Source organism: Phaethon aethereus (genome assembly GCF_964289735.1).
Source record: "Phaethon aethereus genome assembly, chromosome: 3".
Taxonomy (NCBI): Eukaryota; Metazoa; Chordata; class Aves; order Phaethontiformes; family Phaethontidae; genus Phaethon; species Phaethon aethereus.
The window spans coordinates 37,782,624-37,798,648 of NC_138576.1; the positions used below are offsets into that span (position 1 = coordinate 37,782,624).

The window sequence follows — 16,025 nt, forward strand, 5'->3', positions numbered from 1 at the left end:
TACCCCAGAAATGCGCCGCTCCCTGAAAAGCCAACATGCTACACATTACAGCATAAGCCAGCTACTTCCTCTTATTTTAACCTGAGGGGATTTTAGGAAACATGCACAGGCTCTAGTTTTCAAGATAGCCTTCTATTGGATACAACTTATTCATACAGTTCACTGTAAATTCACATGCTATGTATTTTAAAGTAAAAAACAGATGTGTGTCCTTTTGCCACTGCATTTTGAGACACCTGGGCCATGTTTACAAAGTGTTTACAGTCTAGTTCATGTAAAATGCATATATACAAAGCTTCTCTTGTCATCTTCTGTTGTAAGAGACCAGCAGAGTTTTCTGGTATCAGAAACACAAGTGAAAAGGACAGTATCAGAGATTTTCTTCAGAATAAATGAACTTTAAAAAGTAACACCACAGAAAAACCCCACCCTCCCCGCAAAGGTTTAATTCTTGGTTTTTACTTCAAGTCCCAAACTGAAGTTTTCCAAACAACTTAAATTCATATTTCATTTCTTAGCTAATCTTCAGCACACAAGATGCTCTACAACTAAGGACTTGTTTCACTAGATAAAGCATCTCACACAGGTTGTATATATGTGTCATATAACACACTGAACGTAGTACAAGAAGGAATTTACTGCAACAACATGGAATTTAAAAAAGTCAAAGCCAACAGTGTGCAGAGTTATTTTTTAAGTATGGGAAAGACTAAAGGAAGTGAAAGCAAGTTTTAGCCAGATCAAAGAATGTTTTGAAGAAAATCCAAAATACTCTGACAATAAATGGTATTAAGTCTCTGGAAAAAATGCACAGATGAAAATAAAAAGTCCAAAACAAGCTGAAAGAAACAAGAACACAGAGGGGAAAAAATTACAATACCTCATCCCCCATCTGTGGCACAAATGGGCACCGACGAGGAACAGTGTCTGTAATCCATGCTGAAGGCAGCCATTCTTCCAGTGTCAAACCGTTTTCTGTCAGAACTCCTACAGCCAGCCTCTGAAGAAAATGCACACAGAAGATTAATATGAATAAACTAACATCTGGGTAATCCTTGAATTTTGGGAAGTGTTTCATTAAAATCAACTACAATTTCTTTAAGTATACTTAATGTAAAAAGGAAATTATTGCCAGTGTGAAGATAAACATTACTTAACTGCTTACAGTAACACCGAGACCAAAAAACATTAAGATTCTTTAAAAAATGAGTTTTTAGGTTGGGTTTTTTTTTTTTAGTTTGTTTGGTTTGGGGGGGGGGGGGGGGGGGGCGGCTCTTCTAACAAAGACTGAATTTATTAACACTCCAAGTAACTATGTCTCATACCCAAAAAGATAAAACTGAAATATGCCATTCTCCTTAACCAAACTCACAGCTGCCTTGGCCCATAAAACACTACAACTATACAGCTGCCTCCAATTAAGAAACCCCACGAGATGAAAAGGAAGATTAATAAACAGAGGTAAAGCATGTGGAAACGACCTGGATTGGACACATCCATGTTACCTACTTGCGTATTTATACAATGTGCTGCGGAACTGCATTTCTAGATTTTATGTCCACAACATTCATCTCTAAGAAACAAAGCTCACTGCAGTTGCTAGTCCTAAGTGCACACTGCATGTCTATACCTAATAGGCCAGAAAAAGCAGGATTCTGTACAACCACCCAAGCAAAGCTGCTTTGAAATTAACAGCATCTCGTGCACATACAGAAAGCAACCCTGGATGGTTGAACAGAAATCCACTCCGTAGAGCCACTGATCCTGCATCCTCAGGCTGCATGCAGGATACTCCAAGTGTTAACCCCACTGTAACAAATTCAATCGTGGTTTCACCAGGATGGGAACTGCTTTGAGTGTACCACTGGAGCACTGGTGTATACCACAGGAAAAATCATACGCACAGTTAAAAAAAAAAACAAACAAAAAAAATCAAAACAGTACATTACATTAATCACTGACATAGAAGCACCATGTGGATTTTCAGGTTCAAGCAGGTCTGTCTTGTGAAAAACCGATGCACTGCATCAGAGCAAAGTCTTGTCTAGCTCATTGGTAATTATAGGAAAGTAATAAGAAGTAGCCTTTAAACAGGAAATCTTCCCCTGTTGTAACTTCACACATAAATAATCAGTTTAAAATCCTCTGGATGCCAAGCCTGAACTCAGGCCATCACAGTTCATCATCAGGAAGAGACTAGTCCCAGTGAATTTGTCTCATCATTTCTGAAACTCTACTAAATCCCTTAGTAATGAGTTCCACAGCCTGATTACGTGTTCAGGTGGTTTGGGTTTTTTGTTTGCTTTCAGGGGGTAGGGGCTGAATGGGGAAAGGGCTCTTGGAGCTTCCTATCTGTGTCACTGTGTGGTACATCTCACTGTAACAAAGAAAGGAAAGAAATCATTCTGCATTTATTCATTTCTAAACCATTCATAGTTTTATAAAAGCTTTATCATCTCCTCCAGACTCTCTCCCTTCTAAGAGTCAGCCTCTTTGTGTCTACCCCAAAGAAAAAATATTCTGTTCCCTTTGATCTTTCTGGGTGCTCCTTTCTTGCCCTTCTTCACTGCTATATCATTTTTTAGATTGATTTTTGGCAAAGAGGGATTAGAAATGTAAGGACTATTCAGTATCTCAACAGCCTATGCATTAATAGAGAAGAATAACATTCCTCCTCTACTCCTTTCTTAATTCCTAAGTTTCTGTGCCTGGCTACAAAGATGGTCTAAACTTCCTTCCTCAATGGAAAGCCCCAATTTTGATACAGATTCGGGAAAACAGGAAGACCTTTCTGCCAATAAGGACTGTGAGTTCTCTGCCCAGTAAGGAGGTAGAATCTCTACCACAAGAAATTTCAAAGACAAACATCTGTCAGGAATGTCAGGTATAATTAATCCTACCTAGGGGCAGAGGGAAGAGGGATGATTTTCTGATATTCCTTCTAGCCTGATCTTTTCTCGTGATTAAAGATGACCTGGTCTGTTCTTGAAAAACCTGAAGTATCTAAGTCTGATATTTCTGGAATCAAAGACCTCCTGCATCACGGTAACAGGGAACAAAATGGATGCAAGATTCCCAAAGCACTCAATTCAGCTTTAATCTGAGAAGAAATACTAGGCTGTCAAACAGTATTATATTTTATGATAAAAAGCTAAAATAGAGCTTTCAACCACTAAAAAAACCGCTCAAAACCAGTAACTGTTTATTTTCCTGATCTCACACCTTCTTCTGGTTTCAGACTGTGTAAATACCAAGATACTATTAGTATTGACACTACAACCAACAACTGCATATAACAAACAAGTAGCCTAATCAAAGAGTAAAGACTACCACCTAACATCCTGCATGTCTTACCAAAGGTTCACAGTAAAGCTGATACTATGCCAGCCTGCATATTAAAACAGCTGTTTTATCAGTCTACTTTCTAATATGAGGGACAAAATGCTGAAATAATGATCTTAAGGAATGCTAAGGACTCCTAATCTCATAAATAAACAAAATACAGTTATGCTGTTACTTAGATGATACAGTTGGTTTCCTTGGGTATTACAAAAATAGAAGCTATGAGCTTACAAAAGCGATTAGTATCTACCAGATAGATTACTTCTGGTCTCTGTAAAGAAAGAATGAAGAACCCAAGTTTTCTGATCTAACAGTTGACTAAAAACAAAACAAGCCCCCCCAAAAAACATCACACTGAAAATAACAGAAGTCACTGATAATTTCCATATACTGATATAAACTGGAATGACATGGTTGTATCAGAAAGCAAACAAAACAAAAAGACAAAAATAAAACTGTGATCAAGAGAAACTCCCCTTGATGGAAGTATAGTGGCAAGCATAAGGCCAATATACGTTGTGAAATTGATAGCAAAAAATTGACATGATTGTGCAAACCTAAAAGAAGTTGCAATTAAGCAGGAAGACAGTCAGTATAGATGAAAAAAGCCATCAATACTCAATACATCCACATAAGGGAAGTTTCTGGTCTGAGAAAAGATGGTGTTAAAGACATTAAAAATGCTTCTTAAGTGACATGCATCATATTTAGAAAGTGTATCATTACAGTAATCTATCATTTGACTTACAAGAGTCAGTAATTATCATTTATTACTAGTAAAAGTCATGATATGTTTTCAAATTAGACAATATTAAGTTATATACATAACTAATCATTCAGCTAATTCTTTCTAAGACAGGAGTGAGCATCGTGTAATATAAAAAGAACATCTAACCTTTTGTTTTCTCTCTTTGGGTTTCCTCTTCTTTGGTGATGTCGATGGTCCATCTTTCTCTTCAATCCCTTTTTTCCTTTCCTTTTTAATTTGCTTCTTTTGTTTTTCAGGTCCTTCTTCATCCTCTGAACTACTTTCTGCTTTCTTTGTCTTAATTTTAGGAATTTTCTTTGGTGGTTGCAGATTGATTCCTGCATCTGCTGTCCAGTCAGAATAATCACTAGAGTAGTCACTATGTATGATATGCCAAAGAAGAAAAAAAAAAAAAAATTAAAAACCAAAAGTTAAAAAGCAATTCAGAGTGCACTGGATTATAGAATACAACCCAACACAAGAATATAGTTAACATTCTAGATAATCACAATATTTTAATAGTTAAAAACAGTGCCTACAGCCCTATATTCTATCTACAATTTAAATGGTAGTAAACCAAAAGCCTTGAGATAGTTCAGTCTTGTAAGCAGCTTAACTTCTAGCATCACTACAAGTAAATCCACTGTTCACTTGGTCATTTCAAGATGACACATGTTGAAGTCTGGATCTTGTTCTCAGGACTTCTGGTTTTGAATAGCTTTGAACAAAAGTTAAAAAAAAAAAAATCTGCTAAAGAAGAAACGAAGGATGGGTTGAAGCTACTTCAATCTTTGCTCTCTAATTTCAAACCAAGGGTGAGCAGAGGCAGTCACACATCTCAGACTGACAGTCATAGGAAATGGCTACCACATGCCCGAAGCATGTGTGTGCCTGCAAAGAATAACCCTCCTGCAAAACCAATCAGACATTATTCTACTTTTGGCAAACAAGGATGAAACCTTCCCTAAATTTTAGTTATAGAGCTGAAAATGAAATCCTGAAAGTTTTAAGTTCTTTCTCATCTTTTCTTCTAAATGTGCACAAGTTTTAGTTACTACTAATTAACTGTTTACAGAGAAGATTATTTAAAATTTGTCAGGAGGGCTTTCTCTGTAAGGTATACTGTCACTTACCTAGAACTGCCATCACTGTGCCATGCTCTTTCGTCATCTTCTGATGTTCCACCACTGGCAACAACTACTTCTCCTTCCTAGCAAGGTGAGAAGGGTCAGGAAAAAAAGAAAGTGTTTTCTTTAGATCTCCAAAAAGTTATAATAATGACAATATGACTAAGACTCTTCTAGGCTTTATGTGTGCTATAAACTTATAGCATTATAAAAGCTTTGTGTCATTAAAAAGGCACTTTAGTTTGCAGATACTTACTTTACTTTAATGGACTTAATTAAAAGAAGAAAATATCTATGCTTGGAGAGATGCACAGTGTAGAGCAACATTTTTTTTAACATATAGTCAGTGGAGACCCAAGTGCTTCTCCATCTCCCTTTAAAAAGGCTAGCTTGCCTTTTGAAAATTACTTCCAGCTCTTTTTAATGTAGTATTTCTACATTTTTTCAATCAGTATCAAACAAAAACCCCATACAAACTTTATATACTCTTATTACTCATTTCTCCACTGCACCTACAGAAGCACAGAATGGTTGAGGCTGGAAGGGACCTCTGGAGGTCCTATTATCCAATCTCCCTGTTCAAGCAGGGCCACCTACAGCCAGTAACCATACTGATAGGCCATATAGGCCATACTGATTAGGTTCACAAATAAAGGCAAGATTTAACATTGCACACATATACTTTGCAAAATGCCCTTACAAAGGAGCATTTCTCCCTTTTGTCAATTACTTTGTAGTCAAAACTAAATATATACAACAGCATGTGAAAACCTGATTCAACGTCAATTTTTAAAAGAGGTAAAAGAATGCACAATGAAAAACGCAACCTGAGTTTCCATTAGAAACAATGTTTAATTAGTTGAAGTAGGAGCTTAATGAGTAGAAATGAAATACATGATTGCTTCATGAATAAGGATCTTACATCTGAGGAACTGTGTCCATTTTCTAACTCTTCAGCAGGCCTTGCAGTTTCTTCTACTGCATATCTTGTACGGTAGTTGTGCTGATTAGCTTGCTGTTTTCTTGAGTCATTAGTGTCTAGTAAATGATCATGAGAATGGTTCTGTGAAGACACAAAAGTTAAAATTTTTAATTTTTGAGCATACATTTTATTAATACATAGCATTTTCTTTAATAATAGTACTCCAGGAAGCAACTGTTGCAGTAGCAAAAAAATACAAGTTTCAACATCACAAAATTCAAAACAGGCCACAAGTCCAAAACTAAAGAGCTGCTCAAGAAAACACTGCACGTGCACAGTTGAATATGCAAGCACCAAGCAGTTCAGCACATTCTGGAAATAATTAAAAGATATAATAGAAAATTCGGATCTTGACTTATTAAAACTTTTCATTCTCTACAAGGTACACACTGGTTAGGTGTGCTGATAGGCTGCTAAGAGCTTGTAACAGCTCAAAATTACTCTAAAAATCGCCATCAGAGGAAAGAGGACTCCTACAGAGAACACCAGAGTATGTTATTTTGCAACTCAGGAGTCAGATCTATTAGAAGAGATAGTCATACAGTAATACATCCCTTAGCATACAGAGACAATTGTTACCAAGTAAAGGCCTTTAAATGGCAAGATGGTGCATGGAAGAGTTCAAATGAATGAGTCAGTTGGAAAGAATATGAGTTCTTATGAAGCTTAGAAAATGAAATAAGGCTGTAATTAAGAAACACTTCACACTGCTGCATAAGGAGATTTCCTTCCTCCTGTAGAATACACATGATGCAAACACTTGCTCTCAACACAGGTGTGTAATCTTGTACTAGTCCCCAACCCCCAGCAAAAAAATCAAGAGCCATGATCTCATTTCAAGAGTTTTATGCTAATTTTTTTGGTATGCATATTTGAACTTCATCCTAGCTCAGACCCAATGAAATAGTTTCTGGACACATTCCCAGATGCCACAAGAAGAGGTACACTTCCCCAGTACTCTCTTTCTTCCATAAAGATATGTAATATAGTAGGTGCTGATATGGTTGAAAAAAAAAGCCCAGAGATGAAGAAAACAGAGCTGGAGCAAACCACAGAAAGGTACTAATATTATCAGCCTTATAGGGCAGCCTGCTTGTACCTATTCCTCTTGGATTTTCTTCTTTTGTAAAAAAGAGAAAGTCTTTACTGTCATGTATGATGGAAGTTGATTCATGAGGTTAAATTTTCCCAATGAGGAAAAAAACCAAACACTTTTTGGTGAAAACTGTGCTAAAATTTGGCTAAGCAGCAGTAGCTAAGATTTGTTTTTCCTTAGCCACAAACAATTTTCCTTAAAATGCAGAATTCTGGTAGCCAGAGCTTTTCTCCTATCCTCCCTGTTAAAAGACACACACCTTTTTCAGGCGTGACTGCAACAGTTCCGTAGGGTAGGCCAGCACGCCAACCCGTACTATTGTGTTACAGTATTCACCAAAGCACATAGGACCAACATGAAACTGCTCTATGCTCTATCCAGTTAGCACTGTGTTTCTGTTGTTCTGTCCACTGAATTCAGCTGGGGAAGCTACCACTGACAGCACATCTACCGGAGACCTTCTAATGGGATTGCTCAGCAACCAGCATTTTAACATTGCCCAAGACTCTTGAGACCTGGGGCATTCGTTCAAATTCAAACTGGCAGCCCATACCAGATCTTCTCAAGCTGCTCTGACCAGCTCCAGCACAGCTTCAAGGTCACCCTAAGGCTACTGGCTGAGCCCATCACACAGCCTTCTGTTCCTGAGCCTTCTGTCGCTACTTGCTTCTCGTCAAACTCTCAAGATTCATTGCCAAAGCAGAGATCACAAAAGCCAGCATTACAGCAACTTGCTTCTGCTACTGAATTGAGAAGGTTTTTTTATAAAGCCCATCTGGCTCCTAGCATCATGAAACACAGTATCAGGAAGCATGGACAACAGAAATGGAATCACATAAGCCCAATGAAACAAATTAGTCAAGTATCCTTTACAATAATAAGGACATGTTTTGCAGAAGCTACATTACAGCCTGTCTTCTCTCTAGAAACAGAAGACCTAAAAAGTTACATCCCCATTTCCATTCAGAGGTGAGATTTCTCAAATGGTTATTATAAATACAGCTTTTTCCCTACTTATACTAGAACTACGGATCCCCGGAAAACTGAAGTGCTTTGCATTACTTTCTTTGGTTTTGGAAACAGTTCTTCTCTTTTGGCAGTTCAACGCTTGAGGGGAAAAAACCACCCCCAGACTCCCCACCCTCAATCATTCTTTATTGGAACCAAGTAACATAACCGTATAAATATTGGGCCACGGTGACACGAAAGGATAACAAACTGCTTTAGGAAAGATGCGGTGCCAAAACAAGAATGGCCAAAAAACCCAAAAACAAAACCAGAAGTGGTTATCTGTGAATGACAGAATGGCTGAAGTTGGAACGGACTGCTGGATGTCACCTTGTCCAACCCCACTGCTCAAGCAGGGACCAGAAAAGGAACCATAAGGTATATATCTTCTACACCTTGCCAAAAAATGTATTTTAATATCACTCCTATTCAACATAGCTTTGCCAAAATCTGATGAGAAGCTGCAGGTCAGGCAGATCTTTATTTATTTGGGGGAAGGGTGGGGTTGAGTGTGAAGGTTTGACTAAAAAGATGAAGTATTACCAGATTTTTCTGACAAAATGGAATGCATTACCAACATTTTCAACAACAACTGAGGAAACACAGCTGATGGTCTTTTTTTTCCCCCTCCTCTGAACATATATCCTAAAGAAAGAGCTTGAAATTGGACTCTCAACTCTAATGGGAGGCTTCGAAACAAAGCCAAGATAACCTACAATTTGAGGTTCAGTCATCACTTTCTCCCTCTAAACAAACTTTGATGAACAGTCATATATGCTGACAAGTACCTTGTATCATATCCAAGGCTTCCAGTCAGTATCAGAGCACATCTATAGATATATTAGAAGTTACGTTGCTGTCAGAACATTTTTCTGCAAAACACAAATGGTGGTATTTCCTGTATTTGAGAGGGACAGATACAAACATGTCATCTGGACACTGCTGAGGCTCTTTGTAACACCATTTGTGAAAGATACAGTAGAAACTCAGTGGTGTCCTGACAACTTGGACCACTGCATGTTGCTGTCCTTAAGACCCTGACTCCACCAGGAAGCACAGCTGCGCTGCGCTTTCGTAACAGGGCTGGCAGCAATTTCTGAAAGCTTTGGCTGTAGCAATTTCATAGTATTTCTTCACCAGCAGTATCTATTCTTTAGCTGAAAATGGTTCCTCTTTCCTTAAAACAACAGGGATTAGCTTCTATTAGAAAGTTAAGAAGGGGCAGGGCACAAGCATATGTCCAGTATCTGAACCCCAACATTAAACAGATGCTCACGGCCTCTTTAAGACAAAGAATGGAAACTTGAGCTTTTTTGTCTGCATATGCTTTTCACAACATTACATTTGAAATGTTAGGCTGAAAAAAGTCAATTTGCCAAGAAGCCTACGTAATTGTTTTCATTCTTGACTAGGTGTACTATTTAAATTATTCAAAGCAACATTTATCTCTGAACTTAAATTCGTCCGTACTGAATTTCAGTTCTCATTTTTCTGGAAAGGGATACTTTTGCATTACCAAGGTCATTAATATATACCTTTGTCCAAGTTTAACATTCTTCAATGACCACGAGTTCTCCCCAGATAATAAATACAACAAATCCCCCAAGCTGTTAGTGCACAAAGCAGTTTTTATTTCACAGAATGGTTGAGGTTGGAAGGAACCTCTGGGTGTCATCTTGTCCAACCCCACTGCTCAAGCAGGGCCACCTAGAGCCACTTGCCCAGGACCATATCCAACTTCTGATTATCTCCAAGGTTGGAGACTCCACAGCCTCTCTGAGCAGTGCCAGTGCTCAAGTCACCTTCACAGTGAAGTGCTTCCTTACACCCAAGCAAAACGTCCTTTGTTTCTGTGGTTTGTGCCCACTGCCTCTTGTCCTCTCATTTTCTCTTTGACTAAAGAGCATCTTTCCATATTCTCCTCAAGTCTGGATCAGTGCTCGTAATTACTCAGTTTTTTACTCTTACCACATCACATACATGTAAGAAATCAGTGAGAACCGTTCCAAAAGCAGTGGAGATAACAGACACTAAGTGCTAGCCTCTCAGGTTTTAAACTTAAACTCTTAACATCTTGCTGATTTACCTGGAAGTGATGTCTAAACAACATTTAAGCGGAAAAATAACTACTTTTGAGGAACACAGCTGAACTACCTTCAGCAAAACGACGCACACATTTCTCCTCACCAGTTTGTTAGTTTACAATAGTCATTTGCGTCTGTCACCATAAAGGTCTATGCTTACTTTTGTCCATCTATAACAATCTCCAATCTTAATTCTTTGAAATTTCTGCTTACAATTTCCACTTAATAGTAATTAGAAATATTTCCATTTTTGTCTTCATTGATCTTTTCTTTTTTTTTTTTAAACTAGGACACACACCACATCAACCCTCTAGCATACAGAAATTTCACGCTTTTTAATATTTATTAAAATGCTCTGTAATCCCAGCAGTTTAATAAACTAATACTCTAATTACTTGGACTGGGAATATTTATCTAAGCATGTTATTTGTCTTACTTCTCATCTTTGGAATGCTCCTGAAAAAAAGACATAATTCGAAATACAGTTCCACATTGAAAATGAAAAAATTCCAATGCCACAGTTTATCCTCTGTCATTAAGGGGTTTTGTTTGTTACTGGCTTTTTTCAAAAGTGTTTTGTTTAGTAACTATCAGAGAAAACCTTATTCATCACCAATGATTTTGAAAGTCAAACCGAGTTCTTCATTCGACATTCAGATCAGTGATACCAAATACTATTCAAGTCAAAATACCCAAGCTTTTAGGTTCTCTCACAGAACTCCATTAGTCCCTGAAGCAATCACATAAATACTTCTCAGTATGACCTGTGTCAAAGAAATGTGGGTTTTCTAACTTTAAATATCAGAATGCTTAATGTAACTTCCATGGAAGTTGCAGATATTGTTAAAGAACAAAGACTGAGCCATAATTCTGTACTACTTTTAACATACCCCATAATGACCCTGGAATAAAAATTAGTAATAGGACTTTGGAATCTTCTCAAGAAGTAATTACAGCTGCTCTGTGTTCTTCCTTACTGACCTACACTTTAGCTTGTAATCTAAAACACTAACATTTGTTCCTGCCCTCCTTTTCATTTTACTTTTGTATTTTTGACTTCATTCAGTTAGTAGGGAACAGAATAAATTTTATCATTATTGTATGAATGGAACTGATAATTTTCAAAAATTGATATAAAAATTAGTTATTTTCTACTGGTATGAATACAATTTTATTTGAATATGAGGATAAAGTTTTCATACAAGCCCTGTTTACTCTGTTCCCAGACCAGGTGACACTACTGTAGAACAACACATTTCCCAGAATTCTTGACACTGTAATTCTTAGTTCTACAGATTACCAGAAGACAATGTTTTCTCCTGCATTTTGTTTAATGTGTTCCCCATCTCTTCTAGATCATAAATTCTCTCATTAAGCCCTTAAGAATTCACTATGCAACAAAAAAGGACTGTAGTCTCACAATACTACTCTAAGTAGAAGCTATCAGTATCAAAACCTACTGCATGCACTCAAGGAAAAGGAAGCTGTACACAGTGCTTTTGAGTTCTATGTTCAACCTAACAGAGCTTTTATTTAAAGGCACATAGTCAATGTAAAGAAGAGCAACAGAAGAGATGCTATAATTAAGTTACTGATTTTTATTTCAAAAACTGTAAAAATATCACAACACAGTTTCTGGAGTGCAGTCTTGCTTCTCTTCCCAGGTGTTTTTTTGATTTTATTAAGGACACTACAGAAGATTACAATTCCAATTCACCATTCCTACTGTTCAGACACTACTGAGCAAAAGCATTGCTCATGCTAACCATAAGCAACAACAAAAATTGCTAAAATCTGAGCAGTTCATATAATCGGGAGACTCAAGTCACTTGGGATCAAGCATCCTTTCCTTCTTGCAAATTTACTTATTTAAAGCCCATTTGATACCTACTCATTTTCAAATCCCTCTGAGATTTATCTCAAGGGATTTGAATTAATGTACTTAACAACCTGAATCCTGGAAGAGACACATTTAATGAAGAATAAACTATAGAAGTATACGACTTTTTTTGTCCTAAGATGCCATGGAAAAGCACCCTTCTTAAAGTTTACAGGATCTTTTTAAATATTCTGAAAGTGTGACTGAACTCAGCAAGAATTTCTATATGGAAAATTTACTGACATACTCAAGTGCAGAGACCATGACTGTCTGCTTTTTGCTGTATTTCCTTAGGATGAAGGTGGGAAGTGACTAAAGGATTTACCAAGTTCTCTCTCCTTCACATTCTGGGCATCAGAATCCAGATCACAGACCCTCCAAGGACCGAGATAAATGAAGGACACATTCTTCTCTGGGTAAATATATGAAACTGAAGGTTTTCCCAAGCTGGCTTTTGCTCTGAAAGATTTTTAAGGGCATAAATATCCTCAACAAAATTACAGGGCTCAAAAGGATCCAGTGCTACCTTTGAAGTTTGGAGACAAAAAAAATTTCTGTTCTGATTTTTCAGAAACATCCATATGAAGTTTCTTTGTTTCAAAGATGCAATAAGAGCAATTGCTGAAAACAAAATGCTGGACCAACTAGTCTATTTTGTTATTTTTATGTGCTAGCAATATTTTAGGAAAACTGTAACCCAATGAGAAATTTAAGGGTAAGTTGGTAGAAATTTACAGTATCAGGAAGGATCTTTTGACTAGGCCATAGCTGAAGGGAAAAAAAAAAAAGAAAACCTTGAGCAGTGCAATCATTTAATTAATCCAGAAGACAGACTGTAATTCAGCACCAAAACACATCCCCTTCAAGAAAAGAAATAACTTTGTTAAAATCAGAATTTGTGAGGGCCATTTTCTATTATTCCCAAAGAGAAAAAAAGAGAGTTACCAAGATTTCTATGTCCTGGTATTTCATTTATAAGCCCTGCCATGGCCACCTCCAAAACCTAAGTGGCAAAGAGCTTCTTCTCTATATGTACAAATACTGGAGATAAAGTGAACAAATTTTTTTTTTCAGTGTATCTTGGGCAAATACACTTAATGCTGGCAATTGCAGCATTGAAATTAGCAAATGTCAGTAAAATTTCTTAAGATAGTAATGCATACAAATTTAATACAAGAAAGAAACTGAAGAAAAACTTAAGAAATTTAATAAAGAAATTGAAAATTATTAGGGGACTGTTTGGGGTGGGAGAGTGTTCATCTCAATTCTTTTCAAAGTTTTACCTTGGTTAATTATGAAAAAAGAATCAAAACTGAACATTCAAATTTAGTATCAAGTAGAAAATTGGCCATCTCAAATTTACTCTTTCTACTGCATATAGAATGAATTCATCATTATGAAAACCTACAGAAGCACTACTAAGCATCCGAAATTTCCTTATTTTCAGATTGCTTTCAGTCTCGGTCACTTCCTCTCCAAGAAAGTGAATAATAAACAGTACAGGCATTAAGTATGGTAGTCTCATAAAGTTAAGAGCTGCACAGTCTTTTGTATACTTGGTCTTAATATTTCATTTTTTTATTTTTCCACCTTGAACCCCATAAGTAATTTTTACTTTTCAGTGGACAATTTGCATGCATTCTTGAAGGCCTGTATTTTACTAAGCTTTTGATAAGGGTAAAATAGTCTCATTTAGAGTAAGTGTACTACAAAACTCAAAGCATGGGTTCTCCTCTATAGTTGCTTAAAATCTGCTTCCTTTATTAGAATATACAGTTGGTTATTTAGCTAGAAAAGCACAGATAAGCATGTGAGATCATAGAATCATAGAGGTCTTTTCCAATCTAAATTATTCTAAGATGATCAAGTCCAACCGTTAACACTGCCAAGTCCACCACTAAACCAGCACCACATCTACACATCTTTTAAATAACTCCAGGGATGGCGACTCAACCACCTCCCTCACTAGCCTGTTCCAGTGCTTGACAACACCTGCAGTGAAGAAATTTTTCCTAACACCCAATCTAAGCCTCTGCTGGTGCAACTTGAGGTCGTTTCCTCTTGTCCTTCTGCTTGCTACTTGGGAGAAGGACCAACACTCACCTCGCTACAACCTCCTTTTTTCAGGTAGTTGTAGAGAACGATAAGGTCTCCCTTTAGCCTTCTCCAGACTAAACCACCCCAGTTCCCTCAGCCGCTCCTCATAAGAATTCTGCTCTAGACCCTTCATCAGCTTCATTGCCCTTCTTTGGGCACACTCCACCACCTCAATGCTTTTCTTGTAGTCAGGGGCCAAAAACTGAACACTGTATTCAAGGTGCGGCCTCACCAGAGCAGAGTAGAGAGGGATGACCACTTCCCTACTTGTGCTGGCCACACTATTTCTGATATAGACCAGGACGCTGTTGGCTTTCTTGGCCACCTGGGCACACTGCTGGCTCATACTCAGCCAGCTGTCAACCAGCACCCCCAGGTCCTTTTCTGCCAGGCAGCTTTCCAGCCACTCTTCCCCAAGCCTGTAGCATTGCATGGGGTTGTTGTGACCGAAGTGCAGGACCTGGCACTTGGCCTTGCTGAACCTCATACAGTTGGTATCGGCCCATCAATCCAGCATGTCCAGATCCCTCTGCAGAGCCTTCCTGCCCTCAAGCAGGTCAACACTCCCGCACAACTCGGTGTCATCTGCAAACTTACTGAGGATGCACTCCAACCCCTCGTCCAGGCCATTGACAAAGATATTAAACAGACCTGGCCCCAGAACTGAGCCCTGAGGAACACCACTTATGACTGGCCACCACCTGGAATCACCTGGAATTATCTCCCTTCACCACAACTCTTTGGGCCCGGCCATTCAGCCAGTTCTTTACCCAGCGAAGAATATACCATCCAAGCCATGAGTAGCCAGTTTCTCTAGGAGAATGCTGTGGGAAACTGTGTCAAAGGCTTTACTAAAGTCTAGGTAGACAACAGCCACGACCGTTCCCTCGTCCACTAGGCAGGTCACCTTGTCACAAAATGAGATCAGGTTAGTCAAGCAGGACCTGCCATTCATAAACGCATGCTGCCTGGGCCTGATCACCTGTACATGCTGCATGATGGCACTCAGGATGATCTGCTCCATAAGCTTCCCCAGCACCGAGGTCAGACAGGCAGGCCTGTACTTCCCTGGATCCTCCTTCCAGCCCTTCTTGTACATGGGAATCACATTTGCTAACTTCCAGTAAACAGGGACCTCCCCAGTTAGGCAGAACTGCTGATAAATCATGGAAAGTGGCTTGGTGAGCACTTCCACCAGCTCCCTCAGTACCCTTGGATGGATCCCATCTGGCCCCAAAGACTTGTGTGTCTAAGTGATACAGCTGGTTGCTAACCATTTCCCCTTGGATTACGAGCACTTCATTCTGCTCCCTGTACCTGTCTTCCAGGTCAGGGGGCTAGGTATCCAGAGAACAACTGGTCTTACTGTTGAAGACTGAGGCAAAGAAGGCATTAAGTACGACAGCCTTTTCCTCATCTGTTGTCACTCTGTTTCCCCCATATCCAATAAAGGGTGGAGATTTTCCATAGCCCTCCTTTTGTTGCTAATGTATTTAAAGAAACGTTTTTATTGTCTTTTACAGCAGTAGCCAGATTAAGTTCTAGCTGGGCTTTAGCCCTTCTAAGATGCATAGATAAAACTAATGTATAAAAAAACAAGACAGAAAATGACTTTTGTAAATATAGAATATACTTCCCTCACATTTTCTTACCAGCACAAAG

The 16,025-nt window shown here is 38.3% G+C and overlaps 1 protein-coding gene across 1 annotated transcript in view; it reads right to left on the bottom strand.

Annotated features, from left to right (window-relative positions):
- The window catches only part of PHIP (PHIP subunit of CUL4-Ring ligase complex), a gene marked incomplete at its 3' end in the record, with an annotated part of 110,751 nt that overhangs the window by 23,819 nt on the left and 70,907 nt on the right, over window positions 1–16,025 (bottom strand). The window contains exons 21-24 of the mRNA XM_081997840.1: window positions 6,140–6,280; window positions 5,224–5,300; window positions 4,238–4,469; window positions 881–1,000 (exon numbers count right to left, since the gene is read on the bottom strand). Of these exons, the coding sequence (XP_081853966.1) occupies window positions 881–1,000; window positions 4,238–4,469; window positions 5,224–5,300; window positions 6,140–6,280 (570 nt within the window). The remainder of the gene's footprint in view (window positions 1–880; window positions 1,001–4,237; window positions 4,470–5,223; window positions 5,301–6,139; window positions 6,281–16,025) is intronic.